The 20,723-nt window shown below is 30.8% G+C and overlaps 4 protein-coding genes across 4 annotated transcripts; 2 read left to right on the top strand and 2 right to left on the bottom strand.

The window, feature by feature from the left end:
• Window positions 1-1,923: 1,923 nt before the first annotated feature.
• Window positions 1,924-6,462, bottom strand: HELRODRAFT_185727 (hypothetical protein). Its single transcript, XM_009022514.1, has 5 exons — window positions 5,963-6,462; window positions 4,028-4,130; window positions 3,461-3,657; window positions 2,938-3,066; window positions 1,924-2,638 (listed from the first exon to the last, which is right to left on the bottom strand). Exons 1-5 carry the CDS (start codon window positions 6,278-6,280, stop codon window positions 2,498-2,500), a joined length of 888 nt encoding a protein of 295 aa, XP_009020762.1. The 5' UTR covers window positions 6,281-6,462; the 3' UTR covers window positions 1,924-2,497.
• A 2,309-nt stretch (window positions 6,463-8,771) lies between these two features.
• HELRODRAFT_82169 (hypothetical protein) lies at window positions 8,772-16,857 on the top strand (the record flags this gene model as incomplete). Its single annotated transcript, XM_009022513.1, has 18 exons — window positions 8,772-8,879; window positions 9,524-9,661; window positions 9,881-10,001; window positions 10,345-10,438; window positions 10,542-10,602; window positions 10,820-10,911; window positions 11,178-11,250; window positions 11,472-11,580; window positions 11,847-11,941; window positions 12,365-12,442; window positions 12,683-12,784; window positions 13,198-13,307; window positions 13,495-13,549; window positions 13,868-13,997; window positions 15,716-15,877; window positions 16,111-16,210; window positions 16,338-16,488; window positions 16,708-16,857. Coding segments are annotated over 18 exons (1,929 nt in total), but the record flags the coding sequence as incomplete, so codon positions are not given.
• Window positions 16,858-17,646: 789 nt separating this feature from the next.
• Window positions 17,647-17,999, top strand: HELRODRAFT_82307 (hypothetical protein; the record flags this gene model as incomplete). Its single annotated transcript, XM_009022512.1, has 2 exons — window positions 17,647-17,822; window positions 17,900-17,999. Coding segments are annotated over 2 exons (276 nt in total), but the record flags the coding sequence as incomplete, so codon positions are not given.
• Window positions 18,000-19,022: 1,023 nt separating this feature from the next.
• HELRODRAFT_175074 (hypothetical protein) lies at window positions 19,023-20,404 on the bottom strand (the record flags this gene model as incomplete). Its single annotated transcript, XM_009022511.1, has 3 exons — window positions 19,023-19,260; window positions 19,637-19,853; window positions 20,128-20,404. The coding sequence occupies 3 exons, from the start codon at window positions 20,402-20,404 to the stop codon at window positions 19,023-19,025; spliced, it is 732 nt and encodes a 243-aa protein (XP_009020759.1).
• Window positions 20,405-20,723: the final 319 nt, after the last annotated feature.

Here is a 20,723-nt window from a genome sequence, read left to right as displayed (position 1 = left end):
TATATTTAGATAGAATATAAATTATTCAATTATAATAATAATACATATAATACTTAATTGTAACAGCTAAAAATAGAAGAGAAAATATAGATGAAAAAAGACAGTACCAAAATTATTCTTAAATACACAAATAATTTATCATATTTAACTATTTTTATAATTAAAATAATATTTCTTAAAACGGCATATATATCCATGAAAATCATATACAGACCAAACTCCATCATATGACAGGTGAACACAGCAAAGCTTTGTATAAATGCAACAATATAAAGATACAAATGATGATTAAAATATAAGCCTCTCTCTGTGTCTGTGTGTGTGTGTGTTTCATTGATAATAAAAATATTACTTTTGTATTAGTATCAGAAAATGATGTAATTAAAAAAAATAGAACTTGGAACACTTTTTTTGGACTCAAAGGTTATTTTAAACCACATACTTATCATCATAAATCAATCATAAAAAGTTGACATTGTTGATGGTTCATTATATTTACTCTTTGTATAATTATTTTAAAATAGTATCAAATCATTTCATTCTCTCTTGTACAGCGGCCTTGCATCAAACTTTTTCTTTGAAGACATTTATGCAACGAATACGACTTTCAATAATAATACTTAACAACTACCCTACCGAAACAGTCAAATTCAGCTATTTCAATCAGAATTTTGGATTGAATTCTATTAAAATTTTCATTAAATTGTTAGTAAAATTAGCGGTGGATTATCTTCAATATATGACGTGGCGTAGTGTTTATTATACTCAACAAATATTGACAACAAAAATAATCAGTTTAAAAAAGTTGTCTATAAAATCAAGTGTGGAAATGATAAATGTAAAAATGAGAAAATAATTGAGTAATTTTATATCTGAACAAATCATATTGAATAACATCGATCAGAGTGGAAAAAGAATTGTCGGTTTAGTTCAAAATGGAAATAAAAATGCCCAACTTCACGCATTTACTCACTTATTCGTTTATCATTTCACTCATCAACTCATTCATCAATCAATCGATCAGTCGTATAACTAACCCTTTCGTACATTAATTATTACAAAATTTTTAGGAAGAAAATTTGCAAAAGTGTGAGAAACTAATAAACCTAATTAATTGTAATACATGTAATGCATGTAATGTAAGGTGATATAATGTAATGGAATGGGATTTTTAACAGGTTTATTCCTGTGGTATGTATGTGATGTTGATTATAAATTACCATTAAAATGACACCAAAATAATAATATGGAACGTGTGTTTCCTTAGTATCAACGAATAGAGTTTAAAAATTATGCGAAACTTGATGCCACTTAATGTAATTTTTAATGTAAGGTAACGTAAAACAATGTTAACATATCGCAACCATGTAACAAAAAAGTTATGCTATCGCGAATAGTAAAGCAGCATGGATTTAAATATTCACATATACAAAAGTTTAATACACATACAAACATTTATACATTTATTATATGTTGGCTATATATATAGAGTATATACTATATATATATATATATATATATATGTATGTTGGCTATATATATATATAACTATAATATATACAATATATACACACACTTACATACATATAAATAATAAACGCACGTGTGTGTGTGTGTGTATGTGTGTGTATGTATGTATGTGTGTGTGTATATTTGCGTATGTATGTATGTGTGTGTGTGTGTTTGTGTCGTCTTTAATGTTAATGTTTATATATTCGCGGTATGTCTATATGTAAATTTAGAAACATTTTAAACGATCAAACCGTGTATATACTATTTATTAATATTAAAATAAACGGGTCCATGTAGATAGAAGGGCAAGCCATGAGGGGGCTATTTGGCATGAACCTCAAAGTTTAAGGGCTCTCCAAGAAGAGGCTTTTATAGTATCCACATTAAAATGAAATACGAACCACCAGAACTCAAAATGGCTCATACAGATTCTGAATATATTAGCATGGAATCATCGTAGACTTGTTGTAATACAATATGAAATGAATCATGTGGAATAAAATGTATTAAAAGTAAAATTATGTGAAAATATATGATATTATATAATTATCGTAATTGAAAACATTTTATTTTTTTAAATAAGTTTTTGTAGTGAAAAAAATTAATCGGGATTATTCAGAATGGAGAAAAAATGGCTGCAGTGAAAATTTTTTAAATTATTTGAGTTTGTGTGTTTGTTGTTTTCTCTTGTTTCCTTTCTTTTATTCTATTTTATTCCCTTTTTTTCTTTCAATTTATTTCTTATTTCTATCTATTTAATTTCTATCAGATGCTTTTCAACCGATTGTCAACTAATCAGCCAATCAAACAATATTTACAAAAGCTGTCAACCAATCCCACAACCAGCCAACCAACCAACTAACCAACCAACCAACCAACCAACTAACCAACCAATCAAACCAACCAATCAACCAACCATACAATTAGGCAATTTAAAAAATTTAGACATCCAATCAGAAAAGAGATTGCATCATCATTTGATTTTTCATTGGACGGTGGTCGGGATTTTTTTTGGATGCCTCACTCTGTTGACCAACAGGATGCAGTTGGTCAGCGAACAACCTCTTTTTAATGGCTCTTCCATCTTTATCGACACGCGAGAGAAATCGATCTTGTTTAAGTAAACCTTGATGATGATGTCGTTATGTCGATGATGATGATGTTGATGATGATGATGTCGTTGATGATGATAATGTTGTTGATGATGATGACGAAGATGTTGATAGTGATGATAACTAGGATTATTATGATGATGACGACGACGATGTTAACACAATTGTTATTAAAGCAACACTGATAGCTCGCTGCTCAAACAAACAAATTTGATAAACAACGGACGATGTTAAATACCACAATCATTGCCAGCACAGAAACAATGATGCTACCGACCAGTCAACAGTAAAATTACTGAGTAGTAGTACTTACAGCCGCTCCTTTCGGTATCTGATCTTGATTGAGGTGTAGTAGTGTCCGGTTGACGTAGATGACGTTAGCAGCTTCGTCCTCATCCACGCTTATGTATTTGTATCCTATCGCTCCCGAGTTTCGTATTTCCTGGATTTGTTTGTCGGGCGTTTGAGTGGAAAAATGGATGATAACAATAATATTGATAACAATAAAAAAAATACTATCACAAACAATAAATAAAAAACTTTAGCGGAAATGTAATTACTGAGCATTCTGGTTTATTTACATTACAAACATTGCTGAAAAAAAGCTGGTCTCTTAGCAGAATGATGCTTAGTTATTCGTAAAAAAACCAAGCGTATTTTGTTTTAAAATCAAGTGTTCAAGGTTACCTCCTTAGCAAGCACATGCAATCAGTGAATAACATAATGTTATTAACATTCTAATTCATATTCTAATAATCGAGATTCACTCGACCAAACATTCATCGTCAGTTCATTTCCCACGTGACCCATGCGGGCCTGATGACCAATGAACTCACAGCAAAAGTCTTCTGGGCGCCATCACTTTTTCCGATGACCATGATCTCGGGACCAGCCATGCCAATGTAATCCTTCAAGTGGAAGGCAGGTGGGTAGACCTTCACGACGGTGGTGGGGTACTCAGGGAATGCCTTCGCAACCATTTGGGCCCCTAACAAGTTCGTTCTTTCTGATAGGCCCACGAAAATCTCGCGACCTTTTGTAGAAGGGAATGATTCAAGAAATTGTTTTATATTTGGCAAGAAATTATTTTCATTTTAATTCAGTGTTGTTATAATTCATAACTAATTAGGATCAAAAAATAGCTCGTCACAGAATTATCGGTAAAATAGTCAACTAAACAATAAAGATTTATTTATTGTTGTAAGATTCACGCTTTGCTGCAAACAATAATGACAATGAAATAAAATTGTGTAGATTATGACAACAGGTCGAGTATCAAACTATGTAATAAATGAAGTTATATGAATATGTATTACATTATGTAAATTATAATATTGCCCCAAGTAAAAAACTATGTAATAAATTATGTTATTCATGATAATGTATTGAGCTGGCTGACTGACCTGTCCACAGCACATCACCTCCCTCAATGATGGCCTTCTCAGTTTCAACCTCTATAACCTTCAGACCCAACTCTTTCCTCAACACTTGGCGGACCACAACCAGCTATGTTTAATTGTTGTTTATGTTTACGTTGTTGTTTAATTGTTGGTTCTGTTGTTGTTGTTGGTTCTGTTGTTGTTTATGTTTGATTGTGTTATAAGTAATTGCTATGAATCACATCACATATAGCGTAGAAGTTTATGCACAACAAACGTCTGTTTCGAACAATGTTCCGATGAAAAATATCCACCATATAAATTGTTTAAATATTACTGGGTGATAAATAAATAAGCAAACAAATAAATAAATTAGACATAAGAACATATGAACAAAGGAACGAACGAATGGACGAATGAGTGAATAAATTGATGGATGGATGGATGACTAGCTGGATGAATGAATGAAAGAACAAATGAAATTATTATGTATAAATAAAAATAAATAGATTAATATTTACTATACATCTTTTTGTGCAATGTGTTGTGTATATGCCTGCATCTATATTACGTTTTTAATTTAATTATACTTTCTAGAATAACACTCGTTGTAAGATCGAGTAATTTACTCGGTACTCGAATAAATGAAGGTACTTGATTAGTTAATCGGAGTGAATAACATTCATACAAAGACAAAATAAACAAAGAAATAAATAATGGATACAAAAAATGAGCAAAGAAATAAATAACAGATACGAGTCAATAGATAATGGTTATCAATGTGTTAGTTTATATGCCTTTTCCTGGCTGATTTAAGAATGGATACTTATTTAACTGTCGAAGAATTTATAGTTTTGTATTGATGCATAAGTTTGTATATCATATATCACGATACATTATATTTATGTATACATGTATAAATTCATTGTAATGTTTGTATATAAGAATCAAACATGGAAATGTTGTATTGTATCTGTATAATGCAAACTTGCCTCGTTATTTTTATAAATTCAACTCGTTTTTTTGATAGTCAGTTATGAAAAAAATTTATTTGATAGATTTATTGAACTGTTTGAAATTCTTCAATGTCACCCATAAATAGTTTTTAATATACAGCACCTTTTTATATTACGCCATTACTATTACATATCTACGGCCTTAACCATGCTTTATTAGTTGATAAATTTAGTGCTAGTAAAGCATCCATCCACGTTAAATACTTTTTATCAGTTTTATTAATTGATGTAGTAACGAACGAACGAATGAACGAACGAATGAACGAACGAACGAACGAATGAACGAACGAACGAACGAACGAAAGAACGTTATGCGTGTGATGTTGAACAGATAAGCACCGACCTTGTATCATTTGTAAGTGTAACGGGCAAAGCGTACCTAAATTTATGCTCCTAATCTTGCAGGTATCGCAGATCCTTCAGTTGAAATGACGTGCTAATGTTCGTGGATAGAACGCTTCTTTATAATATTAATGGACGATTTAAAAATACTAAAATTTATTATATATTTTATCATATTATATTAGATTAGATTATATTAATAATTGGATAATTTATTACTTTATGATACACAAACATTGGTTCACTCAAATGATGTAACGCAGAAGAGCCTACAGGTAGACAAACAAAAATCAATGTTCTACATCGTGTTGAAGCAATGCATTTAGATACACAGTTGAAAACAAACAGTAATCCGTCATCCTTTTATTTCGAAAGTGTTGTTGCATAAGCCTATCCATATCTCATGTCTATCACCCACCCACTCTATCTATAAAAAATCACCTTACCAAGCAATTAAATCACTAATATTGCTCATTAACAAATGACAAAGTTTAAATGTAGACAAATCAATCGCAAAAAAGCTATTGTATTTCAAGGAAAATGTACAAATGGAATATATGAAACAAAATTTTTAAATAAACATGATAAAATTTGCACCTACTTCTCGTTGCCTGGTCGGCTTATCCTTGATCGTGGGTGGATTGCACATCAGGGCGGTGCCATTGATGACGACGGCGATATCTCCGACAAATATTCCATCCGGGTTGTTATCGTCTGTCGGTAGTTCGATGACATCGAGACCCACCCGGCGCAGGGCCTCGACCAGGTCTTCGTGCTCCTTGCGAGCCTTCTCCAGGTTTATTGTCTGGCCATCGCGCAGAGGAAACGTGGAACTGTCTACAAAAGTTTTTGAGATTCGAGATACGATTGCGAAGTTGAATTTGAAACAGTCTGATCCTAAGCTGCCGTTCACAGCCATTTTTGCTGGATATTAAAATTATAATAAAATATTTTTGCAACTTTGTATTGAATATTATCCCTCCCGTAACAATTATTTTATTTACTAAACAGTAAATATACAAAATTTTAAGAAATAGTAATAAAAATCTTTAATTGTCAATTGAATGCATGATATTATCATAAAATGTTCAAATGTACTCCTGTGTCGTCTGATCTCATTCCAGCAATCCTATCAATATATGTTGCATGTATCTATATATATATGTATATATATATATATATATATATATATATATATATATGTGTGTGTGTGTGTGTGTGTGTGTGTGTGTGTGCGTGTGTGTGTGTGTGTGTGTGTGCATGTATGTATGGATGTATGTATGTATGTATGTATGTATGTATGAGTGTATGTATGTATGTAATATGTATTGATATATGTATGTATATATGTAGGTATATACGTAAGTATGTATGTATGTATGTATGTATGTATGTATGTATGTATGTATGTATGTATGTATGTATGTATGTATGTATGTATGTTATGTATGTATGTATGTATGTATGTATGTATGTATGTATGTATGTATGTATGTATGTATGTATGTATGTATGTATGTATGTATGTATGTATGTATGTATGTATGTATGTATGTATGTATGTATGTATGTATGTATGTATGTATGTATGTATGTATCAGACAGGTTGCTGCATGCTGTTTGTTTCTATTAGCAGATGCTTTGGTAATTCCCAAATTTTTTCCTTTAAATGTTAAGTCCGGAATAATATGGATTCCATCCTTAAAAAGTTAAATTTACACAATAAAGATAACCACTAGGCACTACTCAAATTTAATTCATTAGTATATCTTGAAAATTATGTATTTGTGCACTGAGATACTAATGATTTTTTTACTTAAAATGATTATCAGAATTTTCATTCTTTCATATTCATAGCTTAAGAATTGAAACTACGTAATCATTTATAATAATGTTACGAGAATGCAATTGTGAAATTGTCTGCCCAATTTTTGAATATTTTACCTATGTAAATAGCAGCGTCTATTTTTAATTAATAATTTTTTCATTTTTGTGGTTCTTAATTATCGTTCTGGTCGTTTTATCTTATACTATTGCCTACAAATGCTTTTAAAAGATCATTTAATTGAATTTTAAAGACGCACGTCAGATTTTCTAAACACTAGCTCGTAGTTTTCGTATTTTTTATAATCATTATAAATTTTTTTTGATCACTCTTATAAAAAATGATCAGTGATGTGACACAACACACAAAACAAGATTACATTTTTTATTAAACTACATTTTATTACATATCAGTATTCACACAAAAAATCATCAAAGCAAATATTAAATAAATAAAATTAATGATATCAGATATAATTAATATTAATAAATAAATAACCATAAACCACAAAAATATTATATTTATTAATTATTTTATTTATGTAAGAAGTAAGTTATTAACAATATTTCACCATCATCATTAGATTAGTCATTCATAAGAAAGATTTAATTTAGTTTGATTGATTTTAGCAGTTGATGAATAAAATGAAAAATGCATCATGTGAGAAAATATGTGTGAAAAAATTTGCCCTTTTTATAACTTTGGGTGGTAATATTTTTATTTAATAATTTTATAAAAAATTTATAATTAATTGAATAATGTTTATTTAGTTAATTTTGTTATTAAAATATATTCCCGTGATGTTCAATAGCACTCCTAAAGAATTTTGTAGACAGATGGGTTTTGAGATCTACTCTGGACATTGTAAGTGCTAGCGTAACAGTCAGAGAAGGAGATAGTTCCATAGAAAAAAGTCAGAAAAAGCAAATACAGATTTAGCAAAGAAGTGTTTAACAGGAGTTAAGAAGTGGGAACCAGAAAACTATAATAAACCAGAGCATTTGATAGGTTAATTAATTAATTAATATATCCGATAAGTACTTAGGAAATAATTTAGATTAAGACATATACATAAATGTGCAAATTTTAAAATTGTTCTATAATTTATAGGTAGGAAGTGCAAGAGAACAAGATGTGGAGATTTATGAAAGAAAAGAGGCAGGAGCAACTAGACGATCAGCAGAGTTAAAAGCTTTACTTAAAGGATAGAGTGTAGAATCAGAAAGGCGATACTAGAGCGAGTTTTAATAAATAATCCTAGATAAGGCTTATGAAGTAACAAGAAAGAGAAGAGTAGGATTGTCAAGAAAAAGCAAAATGACATTCATTCCTTAATAATGTCTTACAAAAATTAAATAATTTAAAAATACACAATATAATAAATATGGCAATTAAAATAATAATTAAACTAATAAATTTTTAATTTTTCAGCCTGTTTAATATCAATTTCACACAGGTATGTAATAATTAATTATTATTATTACAATTATATTATAACAATGTTATATTAAAATTACCATTTTTAAATATTAATTCAATTTAATTTTTGTCATTTTTTACTTTTTTTATTCAGTAGATTGAGATTTTTTTCCATAATCTCTTTAGGTTTTATCTCAGCCATTTATTTGAGAATGAATATTTTTTTTCACATCTGTCGGAGTTGGAGAGGGAGATATCATTTAAATCAGAAGCTGTAGGTGCTATCAATTTCTTCTCATCTACTAATCATTAATTTTTATTTCATTAAAAAATGTTCAAACTTGATTTAGTAATCATTATTACCTTGGCATTACTATATTATTACTTTCACAAGAGGAAAGACTGAAGAGATGTGGGCTGACAACTTTGGACAAACATAGGACTAGAAGAGAAGAAATAGCACAAGAAATCTCATTCAGGCGTACAAAATCATAATGGGTAAATATGAGATAGATTCATCCTTATTCTTCCAATTTACAGATAATAGTAGCACAACAAGAGAACACTAATTCAAGCTTTTAAAAGAAAGAGTAGGGACAGTAAAAGGAATATTTTTCAGTCCGAGAGTTATTGAACATTGGAATAAGCTGGTCGAAAAAACGCAGAAGTTCAAAGTCAGACTTGGAAGATTGGGATTTTAAATCCATATTATTAATCAAAATCGATCCCAGTGGTTCTCACACAGAGATATCTACTGAACCACTATGATCCTTCCTTATGTTATGTTGTGTTATGTTATGTATAAATTTAAATTTGTATTATAAGTTAAATAAGTAATGAGTATATAATCTCCTTAGAAAAACTTATTACAATCTAAATTTTACATAAAACTAAATCAAATTTTTTCTATAATTCAAGGGCTTCTACTATTCATTTTACAAGAATTTAATAAATGAAACATCACTCATTGATGGGTTGAAAAAATTGACTAATGACTCAAGCATCGAATACCCTGATGTTATAAATGCACTGCAAAGGTTCAATATATATCCTGAGGTATAAATACACAGTATTTGTAATAGTACTTTTTATCATTGTTGACTGGTATTTTAACTAAATTTTTGTGATTTAATAAGTTGAATATGTTTTTGAGTTATGAATTTGAGTAAATTTAATTTTTTTTATTCAAAAGTGTCATTTTTCTTTAAACTTATAACTTTTAAATGTATTTGTAAACTTTTCGTAAAGCTATCATCAACATTACAAACATGCTAGGTTGTGATAGCATCACTCTATCGATTCACCAGAAGTATTTATTCGACCTTGAACTTACCCTCAAGAATCTGTTACAAGGTCAACAGAGGTCGTGACCTTGGCTCTGTGACTAGTTGTGAGGGTAATTATAAGATTTTTTAATTTTAGAATTCTTTAAAATTTTTGTCATTCCTTATTCCACAAAGTATGTATGCATGTATGATTGCTTGGTGCATGTTTATTTATTGTAGGTAAATTTGCATGTATGTCAAAATTTTTTGAAAATTGAAAATATTATTTATGATGGACATCTTCAATATTTTTGTTTGTTAAGTAAATATAGTAGTAATTTATCAAATGTTTCATTCGTTTATTCAATCATTTGTTCATAAATCCATCCATTCACTCTTTCATTCATTGTTAATTCATTCATTCATTTATTTCTTTATTTACTTATTCATTCATTCATTCTTTCATTTGAACAGGAATAGGTGAGCCCGTATACTTCTACCTGGAGTGTGTGTTCACGTGGAATGGATTGATGGTTGGAATGATCTTTCTGTTGGCTCTCTACATCAGGTCCATTTGTAGCATCTCATTGGTTGATGGATGGTGATAACTTTTTGTCGGCGAGGATAATGATGATGACAAGCGTTGATTATGATAATTATGATTATTTCAGTGATGGCAGTTTAATTGGTGGATTGATCAGCGTCCTGATGTTCTTCTACAACCACGCAGAGGTCATAACGTTGTTCCAGTGATTTCTGAAATTGAAATTAATTTTTTTATTCATATAGCCATATTTTATTGTTATTCATTCATTCATTTACCACCTTGTTGTTTTATTTTTATTCATTTTTTCATTCATTCATTCTTTCATTCGTTCATTCATTCATTCGCTTACTTTCAATCCATCTAATTTTATTTTACTTCAAAGTGTTATTTATTTTTTGTTAGAGCACAAGGGTGTATCTGACTCCAACGTTAAGGGAATGTTTTGGCTTTCCATGCTGGCTTGCTCATCTCTTGCTGACTCTCATTGTTTTGAAGTTTGTAGATTTGTCTGTGTGTGTGTGTGTTTGTGTGTGTGTGTTTGTGTGTGTGTGTGTGTGTGTGTGTGTGTGTGTGTGTGTGTGTGTGTGTGTGTGTGTGTGTGTGTGTGACGATATAACTATGTAGCAGCAATACTGTTCTTTTTCAAATTTATTCATTTATTATTATTATTATTATAATTATATATTATAATTATTATTCATTTATTAATTTAAATAAATAAATAAATAAAGTTTTCCTATTTTGTTCTTTTGCTTCTTAGAACTAGGCATCCGTCGATGGTACTGAAAGTAACCTTCACTGTCACAACTTTGACCTTTCTTCTGTCGTGGCAAGTTAGTAATGAAGTTTGTAAAAAAAATATTCTGCTAATTCAACTAATTCAACATGATTGTTTTAATTATTTAATTGTTAATTAATTACTATATCTCCGTTTAAAATGCACATTTTAAAGTATGTTATATTACGGTAATAAATAATTATTACTTAATTAAATAATTATTAAATAATAAAGTTATAAATAAAGTTAAAACTAGACAAGAATGTTTCTTTATAGTTTAGTCAGTTTGTGTTACTAACTCAATCATCCATCGTATTTCTGTTGTACTTGTGCAACATTGTGCACATGTGTCAGATCAGATGCATAGCGTTAGCACATTTTGTAAGTCCATGTTTATATTAATTTTTTCATCTCTATGTGGACGTGCGTGTGTGTGTGTGTTTTAACAATTTTTAAAATTTTTTGAACATTTATGTATTTTAGTATTGGTTTGAGTGATTTGAAGTAATGCATTGGTCAATGAACTTTTTGTTTACTTAGGTTATTTATATATTATACTTTCAATGTAAATTAAGTATTTAATACGCATTTTATTTACATATTTTAATTATTATATAAAGAATAAATTGAATTAATATGTCATAAAGATAGGATTGTTTGTGTGCAGTCTTCTCCAGTTCTTCAACTCAATGCTTCTATGTTCCTTCTTGTTTTCTAGCACTATATTTATTCTGGTAAGCTTCAGAGTTTGTTTCTCCATATTTTCATTTCATTAATTTTCCAAAAAATATCTAATTAAATGTTCTTGTGTGTGTCGTTCTACATTCGTTTCATCTTTCGTTTTTTAAACTTAACGTTTATTTTATTTATTTATCTTTAATTTCAGACCTTCATAAACGTCAAGGAACATTACTTCAAATCTTCTCTCAAGCTCTGGCATTTTGTAAGCCGGCTGGATTCTTTTTAGTAACTCTGTCATTTATTTCGACCGTTTTTGAAATTTCTTAAATTAACTTTAGTTAACTGTAATACTGTTTTTTTTTGTCTATACAAAGTCTGGCTGGCTGGCTGATTGATTTATTCATTAATTATTAATCGACTAATTAATTATTTAAGTAGTTAATTAATTAATTAATTGGTTAATTAATTATTTAATTTATAATCTTCAGATATTTCTACCGGTGTACATTTTAAGCTGCGTTGTGATGAAATCAACACTCTCAGTGCTCCTGAACGCTGATGATGACGTTCGTTTCCTGTTGAATGTGTATACATCCTTCATCATCTCATTTTACTGTTTGAAAATGACGTTGATAGATGGATGATACAATGATATACAATGATATTGAATGATATACAATGCTATTGAATGATATAGGATGATATAGAATGATATAGATATTGTCTCTATAGTTTCGTTGTAAAAGAAATTTATAATTTGGCTATGAAAATTTCGGTATTAATTAACACACGTTGCTGTATTTTAGGGTCATATAATGGATCTGTTGAAGAGTAAGTTTCTCCATTTCCAAACATTCCACACCAAACTGTACACATGTGCCGCTGAGTTTGATTTCATTGAGTTAAGGGTAGGTTAATTAATTGAACGATTGAATGAATAAATGAATGGATGAATTATGGAATGATTTAATCAATAATTAATTGACTGATTGATTGATTAACTTAGGACGAATAATTGATTCATTGGTGTTTTATCATTTGGCTGAAAGAATGCTTAGGCTAATGAATAAATTGATTAGTTACTTGCCTGGTTGATTGATTTATAGATTAGTGAGTGTATCTCTAGATTGAATCATTCCATTTCTTTATCCATTATAATTATGATATGATATGATAGTTATGATTAATTCACAAATCATTCTGTGCATTATTTCACGAATTAATCGAGTTTTTGAATAAAGAAGTTATTCCATGATTTCAACAATCTACGATTATTTCACTGAATTTGTCACATTTACTATGGCTTCTGCATGATCCCAAGACGTTCGTTGAGATCTCCAAAACTGGCCTGCTCTGGTTGGCACTTTTAATTTTCCTCAAACTCTGTTTCCAACTTTTCCAAAAAATTTACATCAACATCAAAAGATCACAGTTGAAGTAAGATCTTATTTCATTTAAATATTTCTGCCTATAATATATATTGGGATTAGATAATTTTGATGATTTTTTGAAACGTTAGGGTTTCTGACAGGATTGGCAGTTTGTGCACTGGACGAGGTAACAGCCAAGAGAAAGTTGGAAATTGTTGTAAGCAGTCAAATGTAGATGAGGGAGATAGGGAGGAAGATGATGAGGGGGGTGTTAACGATGATTCCCACGTCTGTATCGGCGTTGTTAATATTATTTTTTATTTTGTATAACGAATTTGATTTTAATTTTGTTTAACAAAATGTCACAAATGACATTATTAAAATGTGAATAACTGTCTACATAACAACAACGTGTAGAAGTGTGTGCGCGCATGTGCGTGTGGCTGTGTATAACTTATCATAACTAGCAATCCTATTTATAAAAATACTGTTTACAAACAAGAATGTACCATATGTGCGCGGCAGTACTTACTATGTACGCTACCACACCATATATACAATAATACCATGATATGTACAGCAGTTGTGTGTTACAACCTCTGATATATACTGATTACCCAGGTACACTACATGTCTTTGCAGCTGTTGTCGTTTGTGATCATGGCCGTCTTGGTGATGAGGTTGAAGTTGTTCATGGTGCCACACATGTGTGCTCTCATCTCATTGCTCGCATCGGATAAGGTGTGTGTGTGTGTGCTGTTATAGCTTCTTGTTTTATGTGTAATGATATACTTAACGTAACTTCGTTTTACTAACTATACATACATACATACATACATACATACATACATACATACATACATACATACATACATACATACATACATACATACATACATACATACACTCATACATACATACATGCATACATATTACCGATTTTAAAAAAAGCCAATGGTGATGTCAACGATGTTGCAAGCTACAGGCCGATATCCAACCTTCTGTTTATCTCAAAGATCATGGAGCGCGTTGTTCTCAAGTTTTTGTTGAGTCATCTAACAGAAAACAATTTAATGCCTCTCAATCAATCAGGATACAGGAAGTTTCATTCAACCGAAACTGCATTATTGAATGTCCTATCAAGTTTATTCGCCGCTGCAGATGCTCAGAGAATATCATTACTATCGTTTTTGGATATGTCGGCAGCGTTCGACTGCGTCAACCATGATGTTCTTCTGGCAAAACTGCGTCAAAATTACGGGGTAACGAATAATGTATATAGATGGTTTGAATCATACTTATCAAATCGGACACAACAGATTTCATTTAATGACTCAGTATCAGAGGTTTCCATCATAACGTCAGGGTTACCTCAAGGCTCAGTTTTGGGACCCGTTCTTTTACTCCTGTACACGTCGGAAATTACCAAAATAATCAGCTCCTACGGATATGTCTGCCATGCATTTGCAGATGATATTCAGGTGCTGGTTACTAGTTCTCCTTGTTTGTTCAAAACTGAAGTTGAGAGATTTATCGGATGTTTATCAGAGGTAGGACGTTGGATGTCATCAAACTCGTTAAAACTAAACGAATGCAAAACTCAATTACTTCCGGTTGGAACGTGGCAGCAATTGCTGAAAATTGATTTTAGTTCTGTTAAAATAGGAGATGTTGATATACCATTAGCTGGGTGTTTTGCTTGACAACAAGTTATCAATGAAAAATCACATCAAAAAGATCTGTACATCAAGTCTTATCCACCTTAGAAGCATGTATAAAATTCGACATTCGTTGGATAGACCTACTTTGGAAACGTTGGTCCACGCCTTCATTACATCTCGTTTGGACTACTGCAACAGTTTGTTCTACAAATTGCCGGAATCATCAGTTGCCGTCCTTCAGTCGGTGCAGAACAGAGCTGCAAAACTCGTTGCTGGTGGTTTGAAGTATGATCACGTGACACCGATTTTGAATGAACTACACTGGTTGACAATTAACAAAAGGATAGTCTTTAAAATTGCAGTTCTCATGTTCAAGTCTATAAATGACATGTCACCTGAATTCATGAAAAATAAATTTACCAGAAAACAAACAGCATCATCTTCCTATCTCAGGTCGGATGATTTGAATCTGCTAAGGGTGCCAGTCACGCGTTTGCAAATTGGTTCTAGGGACATTGCCGTGGCTGGTCCCTCTGTTTGGAATAACCTTCCACCTATGTTAAGAAGATCGGGAACTTCTCTGGATTTATTTAAAAAAGAACTAAAGACATTTTTATTTTCTGTGAAATTGTAAAATTTGTTACTTTGATTTTCGTTTTATGAACAGTCACATATAACATTTTGTTTTGTTTTTGAGAGAACGCTTATGAAATTGTTTAATAAGCGCTTAATAAATGTTTCTTAATAATAATAATAATAATACCGATATACACCATTATATGTTGGTTACAGTGTTTCAGGCTGCCAGTCAAAACGCCATACTTTAAAATCTCGCTGATGATAGCTATCATGAGTTTCGCTTCATACCAAGGCGTGTCCAATGTCCAGTTTCAATTATCTGTTCAGGGTCAGTTTGATGACGTCGGTACTGAGAGGATGGTACAATGGATCAATCATAACACTGAATATAGTTGGTTTGGTTTTTAATCTATTTTGTCTTGTTCTTAATTTTTTACAACATTTCGTTTTTCTGTTTAACATTTTATTTATTTTTTTTTGTTTTCTCAGAAAGAAAATGATTGGTTAGAATTTTTTGTACATATAGGTTAATTTGTTGAGATATATTTGTTATTTACTGTGATTACTTCAATGATACTTTTAAAATAAGACTATAAACGATATTAAGAATTAAAAAAATTTAAGATGCAGTGTTTGCTGGGTCCATGCCAAGTATGTCTGCTGTGCGGTTGTCTACAGGAAGGTTCATAGTCAACCATCCACACTATGAAAATGCTAAGTTGAGGTTACATCAAACTTTTGTTTGTGTTTGGCTACTGGTATGCAGTTCATTTCATTTTTATTTAATGTTTTTGCTTTTTCTCATTTTCGTGATTTGTTTTAAGTTAATTCGAAAGGTGAACAAACATTAGGAGCAGGACAAAGTCAGTGTACAACATGTATAGCAGGAAACCATTAGCCGATGTATGGAAGGCCATGAAAACGATGGGTGCTCATTATGCTCTCGTTGAACCTGTCTGGTGCAGAGGGAGATCCAGGCAAGAATATTTCATTTTTTTGAACGTTGAAATAAATGGAAATTTATTTTATTCCTATTAGAATCAGAATTCATTTAAATTTGTTTTAATAGTAGAAATCAAGTTACATTCGTTGATTCTCATTTTATAAGATAAAAATTTTTCAAATTTTTTGTTTCACGCATTTTCGAAACTCAGTTTTGGATTTTTACTTTTTTACAATGTTTATTTTTACATTGGCAGGCAAAACTGTAGCTTGGCTGAGATATGGGATGTTGAGGACGTCGTTAACCAAGATAATGAACCTATTTGTGAACTTCTGCTGTCTGAACCAGAACCTTATTTTAAGATCTCATATACAAATTCTCAATACACTGTTTTAAAAATAATTGATGATTTGAATGTGACTAAGTAAATAAGTCTTTGCTAATTTTCTTATTGGTATGAGAATCAAATGTACAAAAAAAAAATTTGAATGAAACAGAAATAAATGAATCAAACCAAAACTTGATTCTTGTAACTTTTTTGTTGTAGATCGTTGGCGAATTGTAACCGATCATCTGCAATGTTTGATGCGTTGTCTCGTTACTGGGTTCAAACGCGTGCACTGCTGTTGACGCAGTTTTTGGGGCGTACGTGTGTGTCTGATTTTGATGTAATACATCAATTTAACACATAGTTTTATTATAATTAAATTTCACTGCACAATTTTTTGATTCTTTGAACGTCTCACCAAAATTTGCGCTGGAACATAAGATTTTATTCTATATGCATGGATAGGATTGTTTGAACAAGCTTGAATGAAGAAAGTGCTATATAATGTATGACAATGGTTGTCATAGAGATTGAAGAAATAAAAGATAACATTATATAAATTATTAAAATGATGTGGTAAATGGTTCCCCAATAGAAATTATGAAAATTAAACTCGTTGTGGTCGGCCCGTCTAAAGTTCGTAAGTCGCCCAAAAATTATCAAATTCATTTTCACCGATATAAATATAACACTGCACATCATCAAACAAATGACCATTCCGATTTCATATTTATTTCAATTTTCAATATCATTCATTTGATTTGATTGAATCAATCATTATGAATTGATATTGATTCAATTCATTATTTTAATTTCTAAGTATAATTTTTAAGTAACGTTTAGCAAACTTGGTAAACCGAAAGAATGCATATTTATTGTATTAATTTAGTCAGGCAAAACAGCCCTATCAAATTTATTATCCGAAGTTACCAGCTTACAACAGGAGCCAATTTATAAAGCTACGAAAGGATGTCGCATATTGGAGTTTGAAGTTCCCAATCTCCAAGTTGATGACAAAGTGACAAAAGTGGATGTAGAATTGTGGGACTGCAGTGGAGACACAAAGTTATTTTCTGAACATCACTTAATGTGTATGTAATGTTGTATATTTACATTATTTATCAATCATCCACCAATCTCAGATATTCATCATGCTGGCCTGCCATGGCAAATAACTGCCAAGGAATACTACTTGTGTATGATTATTCCAATGTTAATCCTAACGAACTCAATTACTGGTAGTTTTCTTATTTCCTTCATCTTAAGTTTTTTAATTTGAATATATGTTCCGACCAACGCAAGGTACGATTACTTCATAGAACAACAAGGACTTCGCGAAAGACAGTGTGTCATATTTCAATACCTGAGAGAAAGCAACCACAGCATCAACAGGCGCAGTAAAAACGATTTAGGTTACCCAGTTTGAAAATTTTAAATATTCTACTTGAGAAGACAGTATAAAATGCCACCTATATAGTTATGAAACACTTAACTTTACTATTGAAAGATTAGAGAACAATTTGTTTTATGCAGCCTGGCAATAAGAATCTGGTATTGATTGACATTAAAATTTTTCAAAACATGCTGCAGAAATTCATGATAAATGTAAGTAGGTCCAAAACAGCGATCTAGTTTGAAACAGCAAGCAAGCCACCTAGCAAACCTGGGATTACTACAGCCATTCTAATGATCATTGGTTTTTAGAACCACTTGATCCCATACCTTATTAAATAAAGATGACCAAATTAGTTGGTTGTTTCCAGAAATTCCTAAAATATTACACATTCATTAAACAGGTGAAAGAATTTCCAACATGAACACAATTACAATAAACACAAGTGATGATGCTGACTTCATAAGAAAAGAATTTCACAGCTATCTAAGCAGCGTGGTGGAAGAGATTTCATCACGGAGGGAGCAAGAAGAATTGCAAATCCTCAACAGTTAATGTTCAATCAATTAGTTCAGGTTGTGGCAATACGAAGGATAGAAAAATCACCATATGTAGTGGAGGCGATTTATTACAAAAATAAATTATTAATATTTAATTTCCGTTACCAGTTGAGGTTTTTAATATTTTTTCAGCAAGCAAATGAGCAATTAAATAAAATGTACATGCAACCGTATTTTCTGAGATATTCTAAAAATTCTAAAAATATAATTATTTGCAATGCTTGAATTTAAAAATAAAAATCAAAATTTTGATAAAAATTAAAACAAAATAATAATTTTATTAAAAAAAATTGTGAAATAAAAATGAAACTATCAGGAATTACACTGATTTGCTGACAAAGACACTTGAAAGAGTTGTGAGTTCCCACTGAAATAAGCATGATCCAGTGAGCAAGACATTTTCAACTGTGATATATCGTTACTTTTCTCCAGAAGTTCATCATTTAATTCACATGAGTTGATAACAGAAATCAGATTGTTAGATGCATAAGGTTTGTTTGCCGTTGTGTAGTTGTCTGGTTCTACATCAATCAGTAGTGAAAAGGAGTCTCTATAGAAATATAAATGATAGGTTAGTTAGGCCATAGTTACAAATAATTCCAATGGTCATTACAATGATCAGGTCATTAAATTAGTCATAACAATTAATAATTTCAATCAGAATGACCCATTTATAAACTGGTGCACGAGTTCTCACATTCATCACTTTCGTCATGTTTTGATAGCTGCAGTAATAAATGTAATCTTTAAAAGTAATTCAAATGCTCTAAATAGAAGTTAATTATAATTATTTGAGATATTATAAAATAGTTTTAATTAGTTTCCAGCATCACCAATAATAACAAAAATAATGAAATGTATAATTAATCTATGGTAATTTCACCAATATAATCAGTTATAAAAGAAAAATTTGTGGTTCAGCTAACCTGTAGTTGAAGTAACTATGGTCGGAGAAGCTGTCTGTGCCATGTGCTTCATCTGCGAAGACGTGTGCAACCAGTTTAACATTCGGTGCCTTCAGTTGTAAATTTAGAGATTTGTGTTTCAGCAATTGTTTTGTTTCTTTCGTTGTATGCCTACTTCTCTGGCCAGTAATTGCTAACATCTTTTTACAACTTATGTTTTGTTTGGGTCGTCTACCTACTGCAGCATGTGAATCATTAAAACATGTAATTATTTGAAATAAATATTGCAAAATAAAATCGAAAGACAAAGAACATGAACTATAATAATACTATATGAAATTATGTACATTATGTATAATTTTATTATTATAGAAACTTTCTAAACAAGTAAGTTCTACACTAGATTTCTGAATCAGGGTTTAGAAAAACTTAATTGATAATCTGACGTATTAAATGTGAACCAAAAGAACACAACATGCACACCGACATGAGAATTAAAAAAGTGGACCAACTTGTGACAGGTTTGTGATGATGTGTGAAATGAGATTTTTTATTCTTGTCAGCAGTGAGGAGACTAGAAGGTTTATTATTATTATAATGGAAAGCAGAGACAGGATTGATTCTATGATAGGAATGATCTTTGTCAACCAGCTGCCTCTCTCCATCCCGTTGTTCCTTGTTGGATTGAGCTTTCCTCAGTACAACTTTCGGAGTTTTCTTACCAATGGAGAAATAGGCATGGTCCACTTTTTGCAGTCTTTCCCGTTCAGTCGAATATGAGTGATCCATATTGTATCGTAAAATTTAAGTACAATCGTTTCTAAAATTGAAAATCATTTAAAAATCATTCATTATTCAATCGACTTGATGTCTTGTCTAGTCTTCATATTATCAACATCGACTTGGAAAATGAACGATAACAAAACAGAACACTAACCCTTGACAAAAAATCAAAGAATCTAATAAAGTAGTTGTGGATGCATCGTCACGTCCATTAATAGAATTTTAGATGGTTGCAAAAATGGTCATTATACAATAAATTAGGAGTTAGTGACATACTTTCACTTGCATATTGTTATGTCAATTTTATTAATAAACCAAATCCTTT

The sequence above is a fragment of the Helobdella robusta genome (genome assembly GCF_000326865.2).
Source record: "Helobdella robusta unplaced genomic scaffold HELROscaffold_32, whole genome shotgun sequence".
Lineage (NCBI taxonomy): Eukaryota > Metazoa > Annelida > Clitellata > Rhynchobdellida > Glossiphoniidae > Helobdella > Helobdella robusta.
The sequence above is the reverse complement of the archived record's forward strand: the minus strand, read 5'-3'. Positions and strand labels throughout refer to the sequence as shown.